Source organism: Lissotriton vulgaris, chromosome 9 (genome assembly GCF_964263255.1).
Source record: "Lissotriton vulgaris chromosome 9, aLisVul1.2, whole genome shotgun sequence".
In the NCBI taxonomy this organism is placed as follows: Eukaryota; Metazoa; Chordata; class Amphibia; order Caudata; family Salamandridae; genus Lissotriton; species Lissotriton vulgaris.
In genome coordinates this window covers 565,899,433-565,919,252 of record NC_141697.1, presented here as the reverse complement: position 1 = coordinate 565,919,252, position 19,820 = coordinate 565,899,433, and the positions used below count along the sequence as shown (strand labels likewise).

The 19,820-nt window shown below is 52.3% G+C and overlaps 1 protein-coding gene across 1 annotated transcript in view; it reads left to right on the top strand.

Annotated features, from left to right (window-relative positions):
- Positions 1–16,619: 16,619 nt before the first annotated feature.
- TMEM179B (transmembrane protein 179B) overlaps positions 16,620–19,820 on the top strand; it is a 191,230-nt gene continuing 188,029 nt past the window's right edge. The window contains exon 1 of the mRNA XM_086938107.1: positions 16,620–16,765. Coding sequence (XP_086794233.1) covers positions 16,670–16,765 — 96 coding nt within the window. The 5' untranslated portion in view covers positions 16,620–16,669. The remainder of the gene's footprint in view (positions 16,766–19,820) is intronic.

Sequence of the window (19,820 nt, the reverse complement as noted above, 5' to 3'; positions counted from 1 at the left end):
GGACAGAATGAGGGGAGGCGGATCTCCGAGAGGATCCCGCAACAGATTCCACTTCAGGGGAAGAAGGAGCGGAGGTTCGCAACACATCTCCAGGAGAACCGGGAACCACGCCTGAGCTCTCCACAGAGGAGCAATCAGAATCAGCTCCGCTCGAAACCGCTTGGTGTAAGCTAGCACTCTGGGAAGCATCATGAATGGGGGAAATGCATAACAAAGAGTCGATGGCCACTGTTGAAGAAAATCATCCGTGGCCAGAGCCAAGGGATCCGGTCTCCAACTGTAAAACCGGGGGAAGTTGCGCGTTGAGGCGAGAGGCAAACAGATCCAGGTGACACTGGCCCCACTGCCGAAGAATGGCACGGAAGACTCGAGGATGAAGCCTCCAGTCGCTGAAATCCCGAAGATGTCTGGAGTGCCAATCCAAAACCTGATTGTTGCGACCCGGAAGATATTCTGCAATAACCGTGATCTTCCGTTGCAGACAAAAATGCCAAAAATCCTTGGCTATCTCCGCCAACACCTTGGACCGAGTCCCGCCCAGCTTGTTGACATAGCGGACTGCGGACACATTGTCCATCCGGAGAAGAATGCAACAACTCGTCTGAAGGGGAGAAAAACACTTTATCGCAAAGGAACCCGCCAGGAGTTCCAGACAATTTATGTGGAGAGACAACTCCTGGGGTGACCAACGGCCCCCCGTCAAGACAGACCTGCAACGGGCTCCCCAACCCCACTGACTGGCATCGGATTCGACCACCAGTTCCGGAGACAAACCGAACAGGGCTCGACCGTTCCAGGCCTCCATGTGGTCCAGCCACCACTGCATCTCCCCCCGCACCTCCTCTGAAAGAGGAATCTGATCCGAATAGCGGAGGCCTTTCCGGAGATGCTGAATCTTCAGGCGTTGCATCGCCCTGTAATGTAGAGGACCGGGAAAGATCGCCTGAATGGAGGACGCTAGAAGACCTACCACACGTGCTAATGACCTCAACGACACAGTCTGTTTGGAAATAACAGACGTCAATTCCCTCCTGATGTAGCGCAGCTTCTGACCGGGCAAGAGAAGTTGGCAAGTCACCGAGTCTATCTGAAAGCCCAGAAAATCTATAGATTGAGTGGGGACCAAAACCGATTTCGGAACGTTGACCAGAAAACCTAGAGACTGCAAGAGTTCGATGGACCACTCCAGATGCTGCAGAAGCCTGAGAGGGCAATCCGCCATAAGAAGAATGTCGTCCAGATATATGATCAGTCTGACTCCCCGCGAACGTAGATGTTCCACAATTGGTCTCAGTAATTTCGTGAAGCACCATGGTGCTGACAAAAGGCCGAATGGGAGAACCTGATACTCGTACCAACGCCCCAGCCATTGGAACTGGAGAAATCGACGATGGGGGTCTGTAAATCGGGATCGACAGACACGCGTCCTTCAGGTCCAGACGGACCATCCAATCTCCCTCCCGAAGGAGATCCCGCAAAAGATGGATGCCATCCATCTTGAAGTGTCTGTACACTACCCCGCTGTTGAAGTCTTTCAGGTTGAGAATCAGGCGAGACCCGCCTCCTTTCTTCTCGACCAGAAAGACTGAGCTGACAAAGCCCTTCGGATGGCGGTCGGTAGGAACAATCGCTCCTTTCTGGAGGAGAACTTCGATTTCTTCTGAGAGACAAGCTTGAGCGTGACGGGAAAAAAGCACAGGAGGGGGAAGATGGGTCTGATGCACTGGGTGATAGAACTCTATTTTGAAACCCTGAACGGTTTCTAGCACCCATGCATCGTTGGAGATCATACGCCAATTGTTTAGGAAAAATTGCACTCTGCCCCCCAACATCACATCGCATGCTTGAATTAGGCTCACCTGTAGCGCCGGAATCTTGGTAATGGCCTTGTTGTCCACCTGATCGACCTTTGCCGTACTGACCCTTTCCTTTGCGGGATGGGTAGAAATTGGCACGAGTGGAGTATCCCTTGTCATAATGTCCACCACGCTGCTGTGAGGCTCCTCTCTGGGACTGCTGCTGCGACCCACGGCCGAACGAGCGTCCCCGTTGTCGTCCGGCCTTGGCAAAAACCGGACGCATGGCCCAGCGCAAAGATGCCTGTGCCTTATCAATCCCGCTGAAGGCGGACACAAAATGTCAGTTCCTTTAAGAATGGTTGACCAAATAGGCCCTGCGCCTCTGGACCCGCTTCCGAAGTTGCCAATTCTGCTAACTTGGGATCCAATTTGAGTAAAATGGACCTACGCCTTTCCGCAGAAACTGCGCAATTTACATTTCCCAGCTGGCAGACAGCCCTCTGTGCCCACTCTATGAGCTCATCTGGGTTCACGAGAGCCGAAGCTTCCTTAGCTTTGAAGCCTAGATCCAGAATTTTGGAAAGTGGACCAAGCATGTCCAGCAACTTATCCTGGCATGACCTCCAGGAATGGTCCAGGCCCTTTTTAGGATCCTTCGAATATTTTTTGAGATAGGTGACCATCATCGGGTCCACCTCCGGAGTCTCGGCTAGGTGGTCAGCAAGGTCAGGTCTAGGGCATTCGGAACGGAGCCTGGCCCAAACCGACGCCTCAAATGGCTGGCGAATATGAGCCTCAAGATAAGCGGCTACTGCTGGAGCAGGCAACCACGACGACGAGTTCGGGTGGACAATGTCCTCCGGCTCAAAATTTAGCAGGAAAGGATGCTCAGGGGCGTCAACAAAATGCTCCTTGCGGAGACACTTCTTGGGAGGGGGAGAGTCCGGACCAGAAGAGGTCTGAGCATGGTCGGACTCCTCCGCAAAATGTGACGCGGAAGATTTGGACGCCTCAGTAACCAAAGTCTTCGCTAGCCTCTGAAAGTCAGACTTATGAGGGGTGTTGGACTTGGCCTTTTTCCCCAAAAATTTTTCGCTTTTGACCCCCTTACCTAGGATGTCTCCCCCATGGGATTAAACCTGTATAGGCCATGAGTGGTGTGAGACACCTTGTTGAAAATGTAAAATTACATGTTGTTAAATGGTGTACAGAAAATATCCCCCATTTTGAAAATGTACCTGACTAAAATGTACTGTGATTTTAAAATGGATGCCATGGCCCTGGGTAGTACCACCTGACTGCGTTAGGTTGGCGGTCTAGTTAATATTACCCAGCTACCCCTAGCTTTTGGAGGGAAAGCCTGGCACCCAGGGTGCTCACCCCCTCCCCTTGAGTCAGTTTAGGCCAGATTTGCCAACATTCTAGAAGGTCCTGGCACTGCCTGGGAGGAGGGTATAAATAGGGGGAAGTGTCACCAGAGAGTCAGTCAGCGCTGGGACAAGGAAGAGAGGGGACCTGCTGTGAGGTGCTACCGCCACATGGGCCTGTGAGCTGGGCCCTGCACCCCTATAAACCCCCCCTCTGCTGTCCCCATGGGCCCCTGACAAGGGAGGGCCCCTACACAGGTCACTGAAGCTGTTTGGACCGGGTAACACGCCAGCGCTACGTGAAGAAGCGCCCAGGAGGTGAGGAGTGTGCCCCTGAGGAACTGTTGTGGGACTGTCCGCCCGCTTGTGAGGCTGTGGCCCCCTTCAAAGCGCCATCTGGGGAAGAGTATGCCCCTAGGAACTGTCACCCCCTTGTAGGCACTGCCTGTCAAGCGCTATAATTGAGAAGCGCTAGAAACTCGAACTGTGCCCTGCATAGCGCTGTGTGGTGAAGTGCTGGAGAAGTGCTAAATTCCTGCCCCTCTGTGTGGCCTGAGAAAGAAGCTGAGAGCTGCATGCAGAGGGAGGAGCAGTGCGCTGTAAATAGCGCCATCTGCTGAGGAGAATCGCGCTGTGTGGCCTGAGGGCACTGTGAGGGGAATCGAGCTGGAGGAGCCTACCCTCGTTTTGGCGCGCTGTCCGCCATTTAATTAATTAATTAAGAAGGGAGCCTACCCCTTGTCGCAGCCGGAGATCACCGTCGCAGCCCGGGTGCTGAGGAGACTGTGAAGGGACTTTATATTAAGAAAGGGAGCCTACCCCTTGTCCTGTCCTCGCGCTGTGTGGCAGCGCCGAAAATCACCGCCGCCGCCCGGCGCCGCCGTGAGGAGACCCCCCTGCTGGGGTGTGCATCGTTGCGGCAGCCCCCGATGCCAGGAGGGGGCCGCCGAAGTAGAGTGAGGGCCGCGCTAGGCCTGGAAGCCGTCCAGGCCCGTGTCATGTGACGGGGGCGCCTGGTGGCGTCATTGGCCACGCCCCCGCCACGCCGCGCACGGATTGGCTGCACGGCCGAGCCTCCGAGAAGGCCGCGCAGGGATTGGTGGACGGCCGGGAAGGCCAGAAGAAGCGGAATCGGAGCCCCGGGTCCCCGTGAGGTAGGAGGGGGACCCGGGTGAATCACTGGAGCGGGGCCCCCGTGGTCGAGAGGGAGCCCCGAAGCAAGAGCGACCAGAGCGGGAGCCTACCCCGCCGGTCTGAGCCAGAGGAGCCGTTCCCAAGCCCCGGGTCCCTGTGAGGAAGGGGGGGACCCGGGTGAAGCTCCGTTGCGGGGCCCCTGTGACAAGGAGGGAGCCCCGAAAGAAGCGACCGGAGCGGGAGGCCACCCCGCCGGTCTGTGCCCCAGAGAGTGAGGAGCCGGCAGAAGAGGCGGGGCCGGGGCACACTGTCGCTGCCAGCCCCGCCGCCACAAAAGAAAGGGAGTCCTGCCGATGTGTGGAAGGACCCGGGTGAGGAGCCAAGCTGTGGCGGGCTCCCACGAGGGAGAGGGAAGCCCTACGGTGCCACCGCTTTGGACTGAGAGGGAGGAGGCATCGAGGCACGGGTCGGTGCCTGCCCCTCCCCCCGCCTAGCGTGAAGATCCTCGAGGACTCCGCAAAAGTGTGTCAGAGCCCCCGGAGAAGACCGCGAGGCGCCTCTGGATCGCCCCCCCCCCCCTTTTTCAAAGGGGCAAGCACTGCAGTGGGGTGAGAGCCTGGAGCCAGGACCTCCCAAGGAGCCCGGTGAGTGGGGCCTCGGCTGCGTGGTGGTTGGGGGGCTGGAGTCGGGGCACAGGGTCGGTGCCCGCCCCAAGGACCGGATTAACTTTCCAGGTGCCCCGTCTGGCAGTGGGCACCTGCAACGTTGGGCCCCAACAGACTGTGCCAGTGGTAGAGGGACCCATATTTAGCCCATAGGGTCACCCTGGGAGCTATGGAGGCTTAGAGGGCGATGTAACTTTTGTGCCTAGGGGACTAGTCAGGTGTGTTCTGCCCCCTGAGGTTACTGCTGGGTTGCTAAATATTCAGGCCCCAGGTTAAAGGTGATACCGGCCTGATCAATCTTAGGAGTATCTTTTGTTGCTGAGGCAGTGTTTACCCCTATGGGAAAGGTTCCAACGGCTAATGAAATGTCTTACATTTAAGGAAGTGATCTACATGTATTGAAATGTTTATTCTCATTCAATGCCCTATGGTAACGCAGCATTTCCATGTTACCTGTCAAGGTGTGGTGCGCTTCCGTGCCTAGTTTGAATTGTAGGCTGATTACCCTGCTGATGAGAATATGCTAATGTTATGCCTACACTAAGGTTATTGAGGTCCAGGTATACTGTGGTTTTACACCTGATGGGTGATTGAATGCTTTTGTGCCTCTTTTAGTGCAGTGGTGCCCCTATGCTGGCCTGATGAGTTATTCCAGGCCCCTGTTTATGCCCCTTGTTAATGAGCCTGCCGTACTGATTTCTTACAGGTGCTCCTGTCTAGTATGTGCTGTGATGCTCTGTTGTTCTTCCCTTACAGGGGTGGGGAGTGGCGTTATAATGCATAAAATGTATGTGCGCTAATGTGGGATTTTGAAATTACAGCTTCCCCGAGGATGAGAGCCTGAGTTGGCCCCGCCAGATTGGCCCCAGGTCTAATGTTCATTTAACCAACCATTTTTATTTCAGCTATGGACTTTGGACTCAACCCCTTTTTGCCCCATGTAAATAATTCCCCAGGATGTACTTGGCTCTGGCGCCAGTTGGCGCCCTGTTGTGATTACCAGTGTATTTTTCCTTTTTGCCTTGCAGGTTGGAGATAACACTAAACTTATTCTTTTCCAACCAAAGGTGGAGTTGCGTCTCTTTTGTAGTGTGCCTGGTGAGTCGTTTGTGGATACTGCGTGAATGCTTCACATGTCCTCGAAGTTTGGCCTGCCCGCTTGATGCCATGCTACCCCCTTGGAGATTTGGGTAACCCCCATTTCTTACATTGGTGGCAAGCGGTGGGATAGGACTTGTGTTTGCGCAGTACCACAGCGGCCACGGGTTACACTGCAAATAGAGCTCTGGAGGTAATCACAGCCTTTTTGTGGGGATTATTGTTGTTTGGCAGAACATTGTGACTTGGTATTGCCTCCTCCTGAAAAGTGTTGTAGCAGAATTGTGTCCCCTTGTTCCACTGGGAGGGTGTGTCCCGGGTGTACCTCGCCACGATGGGGTTGATTTACCAGGAAGTGGAACTGATGGAGTACACCGAACAGGAGGTGATAGACTTCCTCCTGGAGAGAGGGATACCCCCAGTGGGGAACATTAGGAGGAATTTGTTTCTCTATGAGGCCCTCAAGAGGGGAGAGCCCTTAGAGATTGATGGGGACTTGTCTGACTACCCCCCCCCGAGGTTTTAAAGGGTCAGTGGGTTAGAGACCAGAGAGAGGGCTCCCCATCCAGAACCCTGGGAGGTAATTACTCCGATGAGGAGGAGGAAGAATTTGAGAGGGCGGAGATGCCAGTAGCTGTGGAGGACACCGAAGATAGGGAGTCTCGCACTGGGTCCAGCCCCGGGGGCACTGCCCCATCCCTTTCCCTGTCCCCAGAAAAGTGGGTAGATAGGAGAGAAGAGAGGGAGTATCAGCTGGCGCTGGCAAAGCTCAGGCATGCCGAGGGCGTAGCGCAGCTGAGCGGGTAGAAGAGCAGCGACTAGAGACTGAAAAAGTCCTAGCGCTGGAGAGGATGGCGGAGGCGGAGAGGGCCTTTGCAAGAGAGAGATCAGCTCTCCTGAGAGTGGTTTTAGGAGTCTGGATTCACCGAGGAGGGTGGGATCCAGTGGTGGCAGCGAGTGTAGGTCCAGTGCAAGGAGTCCCACTCCCGAAGCCCAGGAGACTGTGCCTGATTCCCCAGAAGAGGAGGACGGGTTAGTGTTCAGGGGCAGGGGAAAGCTGTCCCATCAGTCCTGGGGAGAGTTTGAGGAGGAGTGTTGGACTGTACTGGAGGATTGGGTGGTGAGGAGAGCAGTGGAGGATTGGGAAGGGCTGTGCCATGCCGTTATTCGGGAGCACATGCTGAGGAGTTGTTTCCCAAGACTGCGTCACCATCTGTTGCAGTGCGGGTTCTCAGACCCCAGGGAACTTGCACGGGAGGCAGACCTCTGGGTAAGTGCCAGAGCGTCTGGGAAGGCTGAGGGGAGTGATCCTGAAGGGAGTGAGACGGGGAGGTTTCCCAAGGTGCCCCAGCTGCGGCCACCGGGCCTGGAGTGTTCTTTAAGAGAACCCCAGCTTGGGAGAAAAAAGACACAGAGCCGTAACATCCAAATAATGGAGAAAATCAAAGCAAGTCAGGGGGGGGAAAAACAAGGAGAAATAGACCTGTATCAGTAGGCAATCATACAGTACATAACAATGCAACAGAGTCATAAAAAGGGTGGGATAACCCTCGCCTCCTAGTCCTTAATAGAATTGAAAATTCTTGTCACGAATGTTTGCAAATTTTGAATTCTATGTCAGGACAGGAGGCTCCGATTATGCTTGTTTAAAGCTGATCCACCACAACAGAAGCAACCCTAACAATAGGTTTATAATAAAACTTTTTGAAAACAGAGTCTGAAGACCAATCTGCAGCTTTCATAATATCAAATAGAGTGACACCCATGGAAAAAGCCTTAGAGGCCATTGCCCCTCTTGCAGAATGTGCCCCAAACACAGAAACATCAATGCCCGCCTCGGACATGAGCCAGCGCACCCAGCGAGCCAGAGTAGCCGGTGCAACAGGGAGAAAAGGCTTCTGCAAGGCAATCAACAATTGACCTTGCATGTCCGTACGCAAAGAAGCGGTACTCACCTCATAATCCTTCTAACACTGGACAACACAAAGATTGGGATGATCAGGAAAAGAAGGATACGTAATGGAGGAAGTATTAGACTTAGTCCTCCTAGAGAGAGTAAACGTAACACCCTCAGGGGTGAAACTGCGACCCGCAAGGTCCAAAGCGCAGATATCAGAAACGCGTTTGCAAGATACTAGACACAGTAACATGGTCAATTTTGCAGACAACTGTTTACGAGACAATAAAAGATTAGAAGGCCAAGCTTCCAAAAACCTCAGGACAACAGAAACATCCCATAAAGATACATATTTAGGAGTGGGAGGTTTCGCAAGACGAATCCCTTTAAGCAGTTTGGAAAGTAAATGATGTTCACCAGCAGGTTTACCATCAATCTGGACGTGGCCAGCAGAAATAGCGGAACAAAAACTATTAACTGTCCGATAGGCCAGACCGGAAGTGGCCAGGGAAGTCAAAAAAATTAATGATTAGACTGACATCCGCTGAAACGGGATCAACTTCCCGTTGAACACACCAATCACATCAGCGTTTCCAAGCCCCTCGATAACGTTTGTGAGTATTGGGAGACCAGGCGTTACTAATGAATTTGGCAGCGTCGCTAGAAATGCCCGGGATCGTCCAACGATCCCCAAGATTCGCCATGCCAGCAATTGGAGAGAGCCGGACAGAATGAGGGGAGGCGGATCTCCGAGAGGATCCCGCAACAGATTCCACTTCAGGGGAAGAAGGAGCGGAGGTTCGCAACACATCTCCAGGAGAACCAGGAACCACGCCTGAGCTCTCCACAGAGGAGCAATCAGAATCAGCTCCGCTCGAAGCCGCTTGGTGTAAGCTAGCACTCTGGGAAGCATCATGAATGGGGGAAATGCATAACAAAGAGTCGATGGCCACTGTTGAAGAAAAGCATCCGTGGCCAGAGCCAAGGGATCCGGTCTCCAACTGTAAAACCGGGGGAAGTTGCGCGTTGAGGCGAGAGGCAAACAGATCCAGGTGACACTGGCCCCACTGCCGAAGAATGGCACGGAAGACTCGAGGATGAAGCCTCCAGTCGCTGAAATCCCGAAGATGTCTGGAGTGCCAATCCAAAACCTGATTGTTGCGACCCGGAAGATATTCTGCAATAACCGTGATCTTCCGTTGCAGACAAAAATGCCAAAAATCCTTGGCTATCTCCGCCAACACCTTGGACCGAGTCCCGCCCAGCTTGTTGACATAGCGGACTGCGGACACATTGTCCATCCGGAGAAGAATGCAACAACTCGTCTGAAGGGGAGAAAAACACTTTATCGCAAAGGAACCCGCCAGGAGTTCCAGACAATTTATGTGGAGAGACAACTCCTGGGGTGACCAACGGCCCCCCGTCAAGACAGACCTGCAACGGGCTCCCCAACCCCACTGACTGGCATCGGATTCGACCACCAGTTCCGGAGACAAACCGAACAGGGCTCGACCGTTCCAGGCCTCCATGTGGTCCAGCCACCACTGCATCTCCCCCCGCACCTCCTCTGAAAGAGGAATCTGATCCGAATAGCGGAGGCCTTTCCGGAGATGCTGAATCTTCAGGCGTTGCATCGCCCTGTAATGTAGAGGACCGGGAAAGATCGCCTGAATGGAGGACGCTAGAAGACCTACCACACGTGCTAATGACCTCAACGACACAGTCTGTTTGGAAATAACAGACGTCAATTCCCTCCTGATGTAGCGCAGCTTCTGACCGGGCAAGAGAAGTTGGCAAGTCACCGAGTCTATCTGAAAGCCCAGAAAATCTATAGATTGAGTGGGGACCAAAACCGATTTCGGAACGTTGACCAGAAAACCTAGAGACTGCAAGAGTTCGATGGACCACTCCAGATGCTGCAGAAGCCTGAGAGGGCAATCCGCCATAAGAAGAATGTCGTCCAGATATATGATCAGTCTGACTCCCCGCGAACGTAGATGTTCCACAATTGGTCTCAGTAATTTCGTGAAGCACCATGGTGCTGACAAAAGGCCGAATGGGAGAACCTGATACTCGTACCAACGCCCCAGCCATTGGAACTGGAGAAATCGACGATGGGGGTCTGTAAATCGGGATCGACAGACACGCGTCCTTCAGTTCCAGACGGACCATCCAATCTCCCTCCCGAAGGAGATCCCGCAAAAGATGGATGCCATCCATCTTGAAGTGTCTGTACACTACCCCGCTGTTGAAATCTTTCAGGTTGAGAATCAGGCGAGACCCGCCTCCTTTCTTCTCGACCAGAAAGACTGAGCTGACAAAGCCCTTCGGATGGCGGTCGGTAGGAACAATCGCTCCTTTCTGGAGGAGAACTTCGATTTCTTCTGAGAGACAAGCTTGAGCGTGACGGGAAAAAAGCACAGGAGGGGGAAGATGGGTCTGATGCACTGGGTGATAGAACTCTATTTTGAAACCCTGAACGGTTTCTAGCACCCATGCATCGTTGGAGATCATACGCCAATTGTTTAGGAAAAATTGCACTCTGCCCCCCAACATCACATCGCATGCTTGAATTAGGCTCACCTGTAGCGCCGGAATCTTGGTAATGGCCTTGTTGTCCACCTGATCGACCTTTGCCGTACTGACCCTTTCCTTTGCAGGATGGGTAGAAATTGGCACGAGTGGAGTATCCCTTGTCATAATGTCCACCACGCTGCTGTGAGGCTCCTCTCTGGGACTGCTGCTGCGACCCACGGCCGAACGAGCGTCCCCGTTGTCGTCCGGCCTTGGCAAAAACCGGACGCATGGCCCGGCGCAAAGATGCCTGTGCCTTATCAATCCCGCTGAAGGCGGACACAAATTGTCAGTTCCTTTAAGAATGGTTGACCAAATAGGCCCTGCGCCTCTGGACCCGCTTCCGAAGTTGCCAATTCTGCTAACTTGGGATCCAATTTGAGTAAAATGGACCTACGCCTTTCCGCAGAAACTGCGCAATTTACATTTCCCAGCTGGCAGACAGCCCTCTGTGCCCACTCTATGAGCTCATCTGGGTTCACGAGAGCCGAAGCTTCCTTAGCTTTGAAGCCTAGATCCAGAATTTTGGAAAGTGGACCAAGCATGTCCAGCAACTTATCCTGGCATGACCTCCAGGAATGGTCCAGGCCCTTTTTAGGATCCTTCGAATATTTTTTGAGATAGGTGACCATCATCGGGTCCACCTCCGGAGTCTCGGCTAGGTGGTCAGCAAGGTCAGGTCTAGGGCATTCGGAACGGAGCCTGGCCCAAACCGACGCCTCAAATGGCTGGCGAATATGAGCCTCAAGATAAGCGGCTACTGCTGGAGCAGGCAACCACGACGACGAGTTCGGGTGGACAATGTCCTCCGGCTCAAAATTTAGCAGGAAAGGATGCTCAAGGGCGTCAACAAAATGCTCCTTGCGGAGACGCTTCTTGGGAGGGGGAGAGTCCGGACCAGAAGAGGTCTGAGCATGGTCGGACTCCTCCGCAAAATGTGACGCGGAAGATTTGGACGCCTCAGTAGCCAAAGTCTTCGCTAGCCTCTGAAAGTCAGACTTATGAGGCGTGTTGGACTTGGCCTTTTTCCCCCAAAATTTTTCGCTTTTGACCCCCTTACCTAGGATGTCTCCCCCATGGGATTAAACCTGTATAGGCCATGAGTGGTGTGAGACACCTTGTTGAAAATGTAAAATTACATGTTGTTAAATGGTGTACAGAAAATATCCCCCATTTTGAAAATGTACCTGACTAAAATGTACTGTGATTTTAAAATGGATGCCATGGCCCTGGGTAGTGCCACCTGACTGCGTTAGGTTGGCGGTCTAGTTAATATTACCCAGCTACCCCTAGCTTTTGGAGGGAAAGCCTGGCACCCAGGGTGCTCACCCCCTCCCCTTGAGCCAGTTTAGGCCAGATTTGCCAACATTCTAGAAGGTCCTGGCACTGCCTGGGAGGAGGGTATAAATAGGGGGAAGTGTCACCAGAGAGTCAGTCAGCGCTGGGACAAGGAAGAGAGGGGACCTGCTGTGAGGTGCTACCGCCACATGGGCCTGTGAGCTGGGCCCTGCACCCCTATAAACCCCCCCTCTGCTGTCCCCATGGGCCCCTGACAAGGGAGGGCCCCTACACAGGTCACTGAAGCTGTTTGGACCGGGTAACACGCCAGCGCTACGTGAAGAAGCGCCCAGGAGGTGAGGAGTGTGCCCCTGAGGAACTGTTGTGGGACTGTCCGCCCGCTTGTGAGGCTGTGGCCCCCTTCAAAGCGCCATCTGGGGAAGAGTATGCCCCTAGGAACTGTCACCCCCTTGTAGGCACTGCCTGTCAAGCGCTATAATTGAGAAGCGCTAGAAACTCGAACTGTGCCCTGCATAGCGCTGTGTGGTGAAGTGCTGGAGAAGTGCTAAATTCCTGCCCCTCTGTGTGGCCTGAGAAAGAAGCTGAGAGCTGCATGCAGAGGGAGGAGCAGTGCGCTGTAAATAGCGCCATCTGCTGAGGAGAATCGCGCTGTGTGGCCTGAGGGCACTGTGAGGGGAATCGAGCTGGAGGAGCCTACCCTCGTTTTGGCGCGCTGTCCGCCATTTAATTAATTAATTAAGAAGGGAGCCTACCCCTTGTCGCAGCCGGAGATCACCGTCGCAGCCCGGGTGCTGAGGAGACTGTGAAGGGACTTTATATCAAGAAAGGGAGCCTACCCCTTGTCCTGTCCTCGCGCTGTGTGGCAGCGCCGAAAATCACCGCCGCCCCGTGAGGAGACCCCCCTGCTGGGGTGTGCATCGTTGCGGCAGCCCCCGATGCCAGGAGGGGGCCGCCGAAGTAGAGTGAGGGCCGCGCTAGGCCTGGAAACCGTCCAGGCCCATGTCATGTGACGGGGGCGCCTGGTGGCGTCATTGGCCACGCCCCCGCCACGCCGCGCACGGATTGGCTGCACGGCCGAGCCCCCGAGAAGGCCGCGCATTGGTGGACGGCCGGGAAGGCCAGAAGAAGCGGAATCGGAGCCCCGGGTCCCCGTGAGGTAGGAGGGGGACCCGGGTGAATCACTGGAGCGGGGCCCCCGTGGTCGAGAGGGAGCCCCGAAGCAAGAGCGACCAGAGCGGGAGCCTACCCCGCCGGTCTGAGCCAGAGGAGCCGTTCCCAAGCCCCGGGTCCCTGTGAGGAAGGGGGGGACCCGGGTGAAGCTCCGTTGCGGGGCCCCCGTGACAAGGAGGGAGCTCCGAAAGAAGCGACCGGAGCGGGAGGCCACCCCGCCGGTCTGTGCCCCAGAGAGTGAGGAGCCGGCAGAAGAGGCGGGGCCGGGGCACACTGTCGGTGCCAGCCCCGCCGCCACAAAAGAAAGGGAGTCCTGCCGATGTGTGGAAGGACCCGGGTGAGGAGCCAAGCTGTGGCGGGCTCCCACGAGGGAGAGGGAAGCCCTACGGTGCCACCGCTTTGGAATGAGAGGGAGGAGGCATCGAGGCACGGGTCGGTGCCTGCCCCTCCCCCCGCCTAGCGTGAAGATCCTCGAGGACTCCGCAAAAGTGTGTCAGAGCCCCCGGAGAAGACCGCGAGGAGCCTCTGGATCGCCCCCCCCCCTTTTTCAAAGGGGCAAGCACTGCAGTGGGGTGAGAGCCTGGAGCCAGGACCTCCCAAGGAGCCCGGTGAGTGGGGCCTCGGCTGCGTGGTGGTTGGGGGGCTGGAGTCGGGGCACAGGGTCGGTGCCCGCCCCAAGGACCGGATTAACTTTCCAGGTGCCCCGTCTGGCAGTGGGCACCTGCAACGTTGGGCCCCAACAGACTGTGCCAGTGGTAGAGGGACCCATATTTAGCCCATAGGGTCACCCTGGGAGCTATGGAGGCTTAGAGGGCGATGTAACTTTTGTGCCTAGGGGACTAGTCAGGTGTGTTCTGCCCCCTGAGGTTACTGCTGGGTTGCTAAATATTCAGGCCCCAGGTTAAAGGTGATACCGGCCTGATCAATCTTAGGAGTATCTTTTGTTGCTGAGGCAGTGTTTACCCCTATGGGAAAGGTTCCAACGGCTAATGAAATGTCTTACATTTAAGGAAGTGATCTACATGTATTGAAATGTTTATTCTCATTCAATGCCCTATGGTAACGCAGCATTTCCATGTTACCTGTCAAGGTGTGGTGCGCTTCCGTGCCTAGTTTGAATTGTAGGCTGATTACCCTGCTGATGAGAATATGCTAATGTTATGCCTACACTAAGGTTATTGAGGTCCAGGTATACTGTGGTTTTACACCTGATGGGTGATTGAATGCTTTTGTGCCTCTTTTAGTGCAGTGGTGCCCCTATGCTGGCCTGATGAGTTATTCCAGGCCCCTGTTTATGCCCCTTGTTAATGAGCCTGCCGTACTGATTTCTTACAGGTGCTCCTGTCTAGTATGTGCTGTGATGCTCTGTTCTTCCCTTACAGGGGTGGGGAGTGGCGTTATAATGCATAAAATGTATGTGCGCTAATGTGGGATTTTGAAATTACAACTTCCCCGAGGATGAGAGCCTGAGTTGGCCCCGCCAGATTGGCCCCAGGTCTAATGTTCATTTAACCAACCATTTTTATTTCAGCTATGGACTTTGGACTCAACCCCTTTTTGTCCCATGTAAATAATTCCCCAGGATGTACTTGGCTCTGGCGCCAGTTGGCGCCCTGTTGTGATTACCAGTGTATTTTTCCTTTTTACCTTGCAGGTTAGAGATAACACTAAACTTATTCTTTTCCAACCAAAGGTGGAGTTGCGTCTCTTTTGTAGTGTGCCTGGTGAGTCGTTTGTGGATACTGCGTGAATGCTTCACATGTCCTCGAAGTTTGGCCTGCCCGCTTGATGCCATGCTACCCCCTTGGAGATTTGGGTAACCCCCATTTCTTACAAGGGGGATTTGGTGGACTGAGAAGGAGGCAACCAACCTTGCTGCATCGCATACTGGTTCAAATGGCGATTTAAGGGATTGATAGCACGAACGAGCGCCTTATTAACTGAAAACTGCACACCCTTATCCAATTCTTCCACCAGATTATATTCAAGAGTGTCATCCTCTTCCTCATTATAGAAACAGTCATCATCTTCGTCATAATAATCCGCCATTACACTGGAGTGCAGATATTCAGAGCCCACAAGACGACTGGCACAGATATGGAGTATCAAAGATACAATTAAGGGGGAGTGACCACCCCAAAGCAGGCTAACTTGAGCTGAAACTCAAGAAAAAAACTAATTAAATGTGGAGGGAGTTAAGCCTGCCGACTAAAAATCACTCTAGGCAGAGCCTATGGACACAATGTAACTACCAAAGCACTTTCCTGTGCTCCGGCGTCGAACGGGGTCGAGAGTTCAGGGCTGTGGGCGTGAGCGCTGTCAAAGCGGTCCTTCACTTAACCAGCGTGAGGAGAAACAGAGCCTCAAGCCGGAAATAATGCAGCGCGCATGCACGACGCTGCTGCCACTGAAAAACACTGGCTCGAGAGCGCTCGCGCTCTCCGTGTGAGCCGACGACCCCTGCTCCCGCTCCACTCACAGCAACTGGGCACAAGCGGCCAGGCGCAGGGAGGCGAACACACGCTCCCAAGAAAACACGCCGCCAACGGACGACAACAAACACCGGCACACACCACAGGCGGAGCCGGAGCACAAAAAACATACACAAGCACCGCGCACGAGGAAACAAAGCAGCGCAATACAAGGCAAGTGTATGATTAACAATAGCAAATAACAGTAATAACAGCAATTGTAGCAGAATAAAGTTAAAGAGACTTAACTGGCTGCGGAGCAGCAAAGAAAGAGGAAGAAGGACTAATGTTTGGACCTTTTATAGCATACTCTCTATGGTCATTCCCTAGTGTTCATGGGAAATGTAGTTTTTTGATTGTTTTTATTGGCTGCTGAGCATTTCATTAAAGAAATGAGAAAGCATAATTGGAGCCTCCTGTCCTGATATAGAATTTAAAGCTGCCCTTGTTACGTCGATAGTCTCTCCCATCGCGCTTTGTCCCCCGCATGCCCCCGTTCCTGCCGCGCGACCTCCCACATTTGCATGCGTTAAGTCAATGGCTGGGTTTAGCCTGTTAACAGTTATTATATGAGTTGAGGGTCCATGTTGTGTGCTGGTGACCGGAGCGCTGCTTTGCCTACCGGTGTGTCGTTATACAAGAAATAAAGTACGTTTTAACACACTTGCTTTGATCTCTACTTTACAGCCCTCGACTAACAATGTTCAAAGTCAATTTAATATCTAAGGACAATGTAATTGTATTATGTTTATAACCATTGTTCATATCTTCAGTTTTATTGGAATATTGTTATGGCTTTTATTAACTTAAACAATAAAGAATTAAAAATAATGTGTCATTAGTATTAAAGCTCAAACATGTTATTCAGCCTTTTTGCAAACAGTTAAAATACCAAAAGTCACTAAGGAGGAAGAGAACACAACAGAAATAGAATATGCGATGTGTCGTTTTGTATGCCTGTGAACTTCTGTAGGTGTGCCATGGCGTATGACGTTTGAAGCATGGAGCAGATCTCGTTTTGTGACGTCACTGACTAGGGCGGAGCCCCGCCTCTTGCGGTGCTTACCGGTTTCTGAGCTGCTTTGACTACCTTGTTTCTTCGGGGGGGTGTGACTAGCAAGGTCCTGCCGCCTTAGATGTGAAGTCACTTATTGACGTCACTTCCGGGGTGTCTCTCTCCCCCTGTTCCGGAAGAATGGCGCTGTCCTGGCTGGAACGCGCTGAGCTGCTGCTCTACGCAGCGGCCTTTATCTGCGGCATTATCAGCGCGACCAGTCTGACTGTAGGACAGGTGAGGGTTGTGGCCAAACGACCAGAGACGGCGATACAGGTTGGATGGGTGGTGCTCTTTGTCAACAGTGGGTCAGGTGAGGGGGTGGAGACGAACGTGCAGAGGCGGGGCTTAAGAGCAACAGTGGGCGGGGCTTTAAATGAGTTAAGTGAGGAACGGCGTAACAGTTTGTTACAAGGTTGGAGTAGCGCTTAAAGCTCGAGAACAGTCAGGGGACCAAAGAGAAGAGACCAGTGCAGGGGCACAGGAGGAGCCAGAAGTTAGGTAGACGGGGGAATTGGTATGGCATTAAGTGATTAGGGTAGTTACCGCTCACCATATCTTCATAGGCTCTGCTAGCAGTTCCGGGCTTTCATGTCACTACCTAATGCATTCTGGGTGCAGTAGCTACGGTTTTCGATTGCATTATTAGGCTAAGACGCCGGTAGCAATGATTTCTAAGTCTCGATCCTGGTCATGCCACCATGGATGGTGACATGCGTGAGTTGACCAGAGGGAGACATTAGAAGAAAAGGATCGGAGTCAGATTACAGGGGCAGTGCCATCAAATTTGCATAGAGAATCCCCAAAGATGGGCGGAGTTGGCGAATCCTGTAATGCAGAACAGGAAGAAGCAAATTAGACCACAAAGAGATACATAATCTAGTTGGGTCAGATGACAAGGCACATCGATTTCTTCAAATGGGGCGTTCCAGAAAACCTAATGTTGTAGTGTTCTTTTAATTTGAAAATGTGATTAGCATTGTTCCTAACCATTAACTTTATGCATCTACCCAATTCCCATATTATGCCCCCCTTCCTTTGTTTCCCGTTAGTACATTCCCACAGTTGGAAAGGTTGTCTTCCTTAGAATGTTGAAAGTTGTTAACATTCTAACCTGTCAGGAGAGCTAGAATAAAGTGATGGGTGGAGTGAGGAGACGTGAATAAAGCGTAGAGGACTTCACCTGCAATTTCCTATCTTTATCATAATAATAATCCACATTTGTAAAGTGCGAACAATCACCCGTAAGGGTCTCCAGGCGCTGGGGGCCGTCGGGAAGATTAAGCAAGCTATTGCCCAGAGTCACATGGTGCTGGACTAATCTGTCGCCAGCGATCGAACAGTGATCCCCAGATTCCTTTGTCAGTCGCCCTGGCGCCACATAAGCGTCCGTGGCCCTGGCTGCTGCGCCACACCTCTCCCCGATAATCATAGCACTTACAAGGCCAATGCAGCATGATTTTAACAAGCCATGCAAAGGTCTTTGGACCCAGCAGTACCTAATACCTCTCCTGTTCTTCCCTGGACTGCTCACAGGAGACCTTTTGTTTTCCATCAGTAGGATTAGAGCCCACCCATTGCTTTTCATTGATTGACTTCATTGCAACTCTAATTTGCTTACTCTTTATTAATCATCTGCTGTAGGCTTAGGCTTCCTTCCTTTTTGTTTGTGTCCCTACCCTAGATCAGTGATGCTTTACTTGTGTCCACTGAGTTCTTTATTTTTTTGCCATTAGTTTGCTTGTGTTGACGCTATGAGGCACTCGTAATTATATCAAAAACTTAGTATCTGGAACAGTGTACATTACAGAAAGAGAAATGTTTCTTGCTAGTAAGAATTTATTGTTTGGCACTTTGACCTCTTCTTAAGACAGTCTCATAAGCTTTAGCCAACACGTTTTTTGTTGTAAATGGGGAGATCTTCCCACCATTTCTCAAGGCTAAAACAATTTTAAAAAATCCATTATAGCAACAATATTTGCAGACTTTCTAATAATCCACAAACTTGAATTCTTTAGAAAAACACCCTTCAGTGGGCACACACTTTTACTACTGCCCACTGCGAGAAACATGTCGACCGTTTTGCACTACTAGCCCCATCTAGGTTCACCTGAATTTACTCGTTGACTCCTAGTGAGCTAGCCCCCTGTTTTTAACTGCAGCGAGGGACCCCCTGAATAAAGTTCATTCCGGTACCCTTAGCTACATTTTAATATCCCTTTATCACTATCACATACCACCCTGCCCACACACCCGCACCTCACCATAAGGCAGTTGGAAAAAGATCTCCGCCAAAGAGCCCCTCTTTGAGGTGAGCCCGTCGGGGATTGCACCGCCTCCCCGACGAGGAGCAACCGCCGATGATGAAGCATGACATCCTTCGGGGTGTGTGAGGCCAATCCATCCAACAAAATGGATGCCCTTGGGTGTCACATTTACACCTTTGGTCACGCCAACTAATCGTGGTAGCACGGAAGCAGCAGACGAAGGAGGAAGCACAAGCGTGCAAGGGGCTCATTGGGACCCCACTATACCCTTCTGTCTAAAGCTGGCTCATGAGGCATTGATTCCTCCATTGATAAGCATACTACATTATCAGTGTGGTAGCATAAAAGTGTTGTAATTATTAATTGTATTTACACACATAGTCTTTTTTCACTTTTTTGTATATACACCTTTTCTACCTTTGTGGAGAAAACACTAGTGAGTGACAGGGGGATCTCCCCCAAGGTCCTGACGAAGAGGCCCTGCGCCTCGAAACATGTTGACCCACATAGGAGAGAGAGCCCATTAATCAGCTCCATCTCTCCGCTTCACTTTTCTTTTAACAATACCAGCCAGTGTTTAATAAAATGTCTTTTTTCAACTAGGCCAGGTATTTTTTAACAACTCACTAATATATCACCCCTGACCCCACTGACACTCACTCCCAACACATAGCACTTCCATCTAAAGGTGCTCCGGCGTATCCGCCTGTCGCAGCACTGCCCCGCCCCGCAGCGGGACGGGAAGACCCCGATGATGAAGCATGACACCAAGGGCCCTTTTGGTGTGTGAGGGGTATTTTAACAAAGAAGGTGTATTCCAATGACATCCGGATATACACCCACCCAATGTGAGGTGGCCCTTGTTTGATTGACCTGCATACAAATAAGCCCCTGATCACATTTGTAGATATGCTATATTTCGCAAATACATGCGGTCCACATAGACAAAAAAATGGGCGAGTAGATTCCCTGCTTTTTCCCAACCGGATTTGTAATATTAAGTAAATTCCATGGGCGGGTAGATT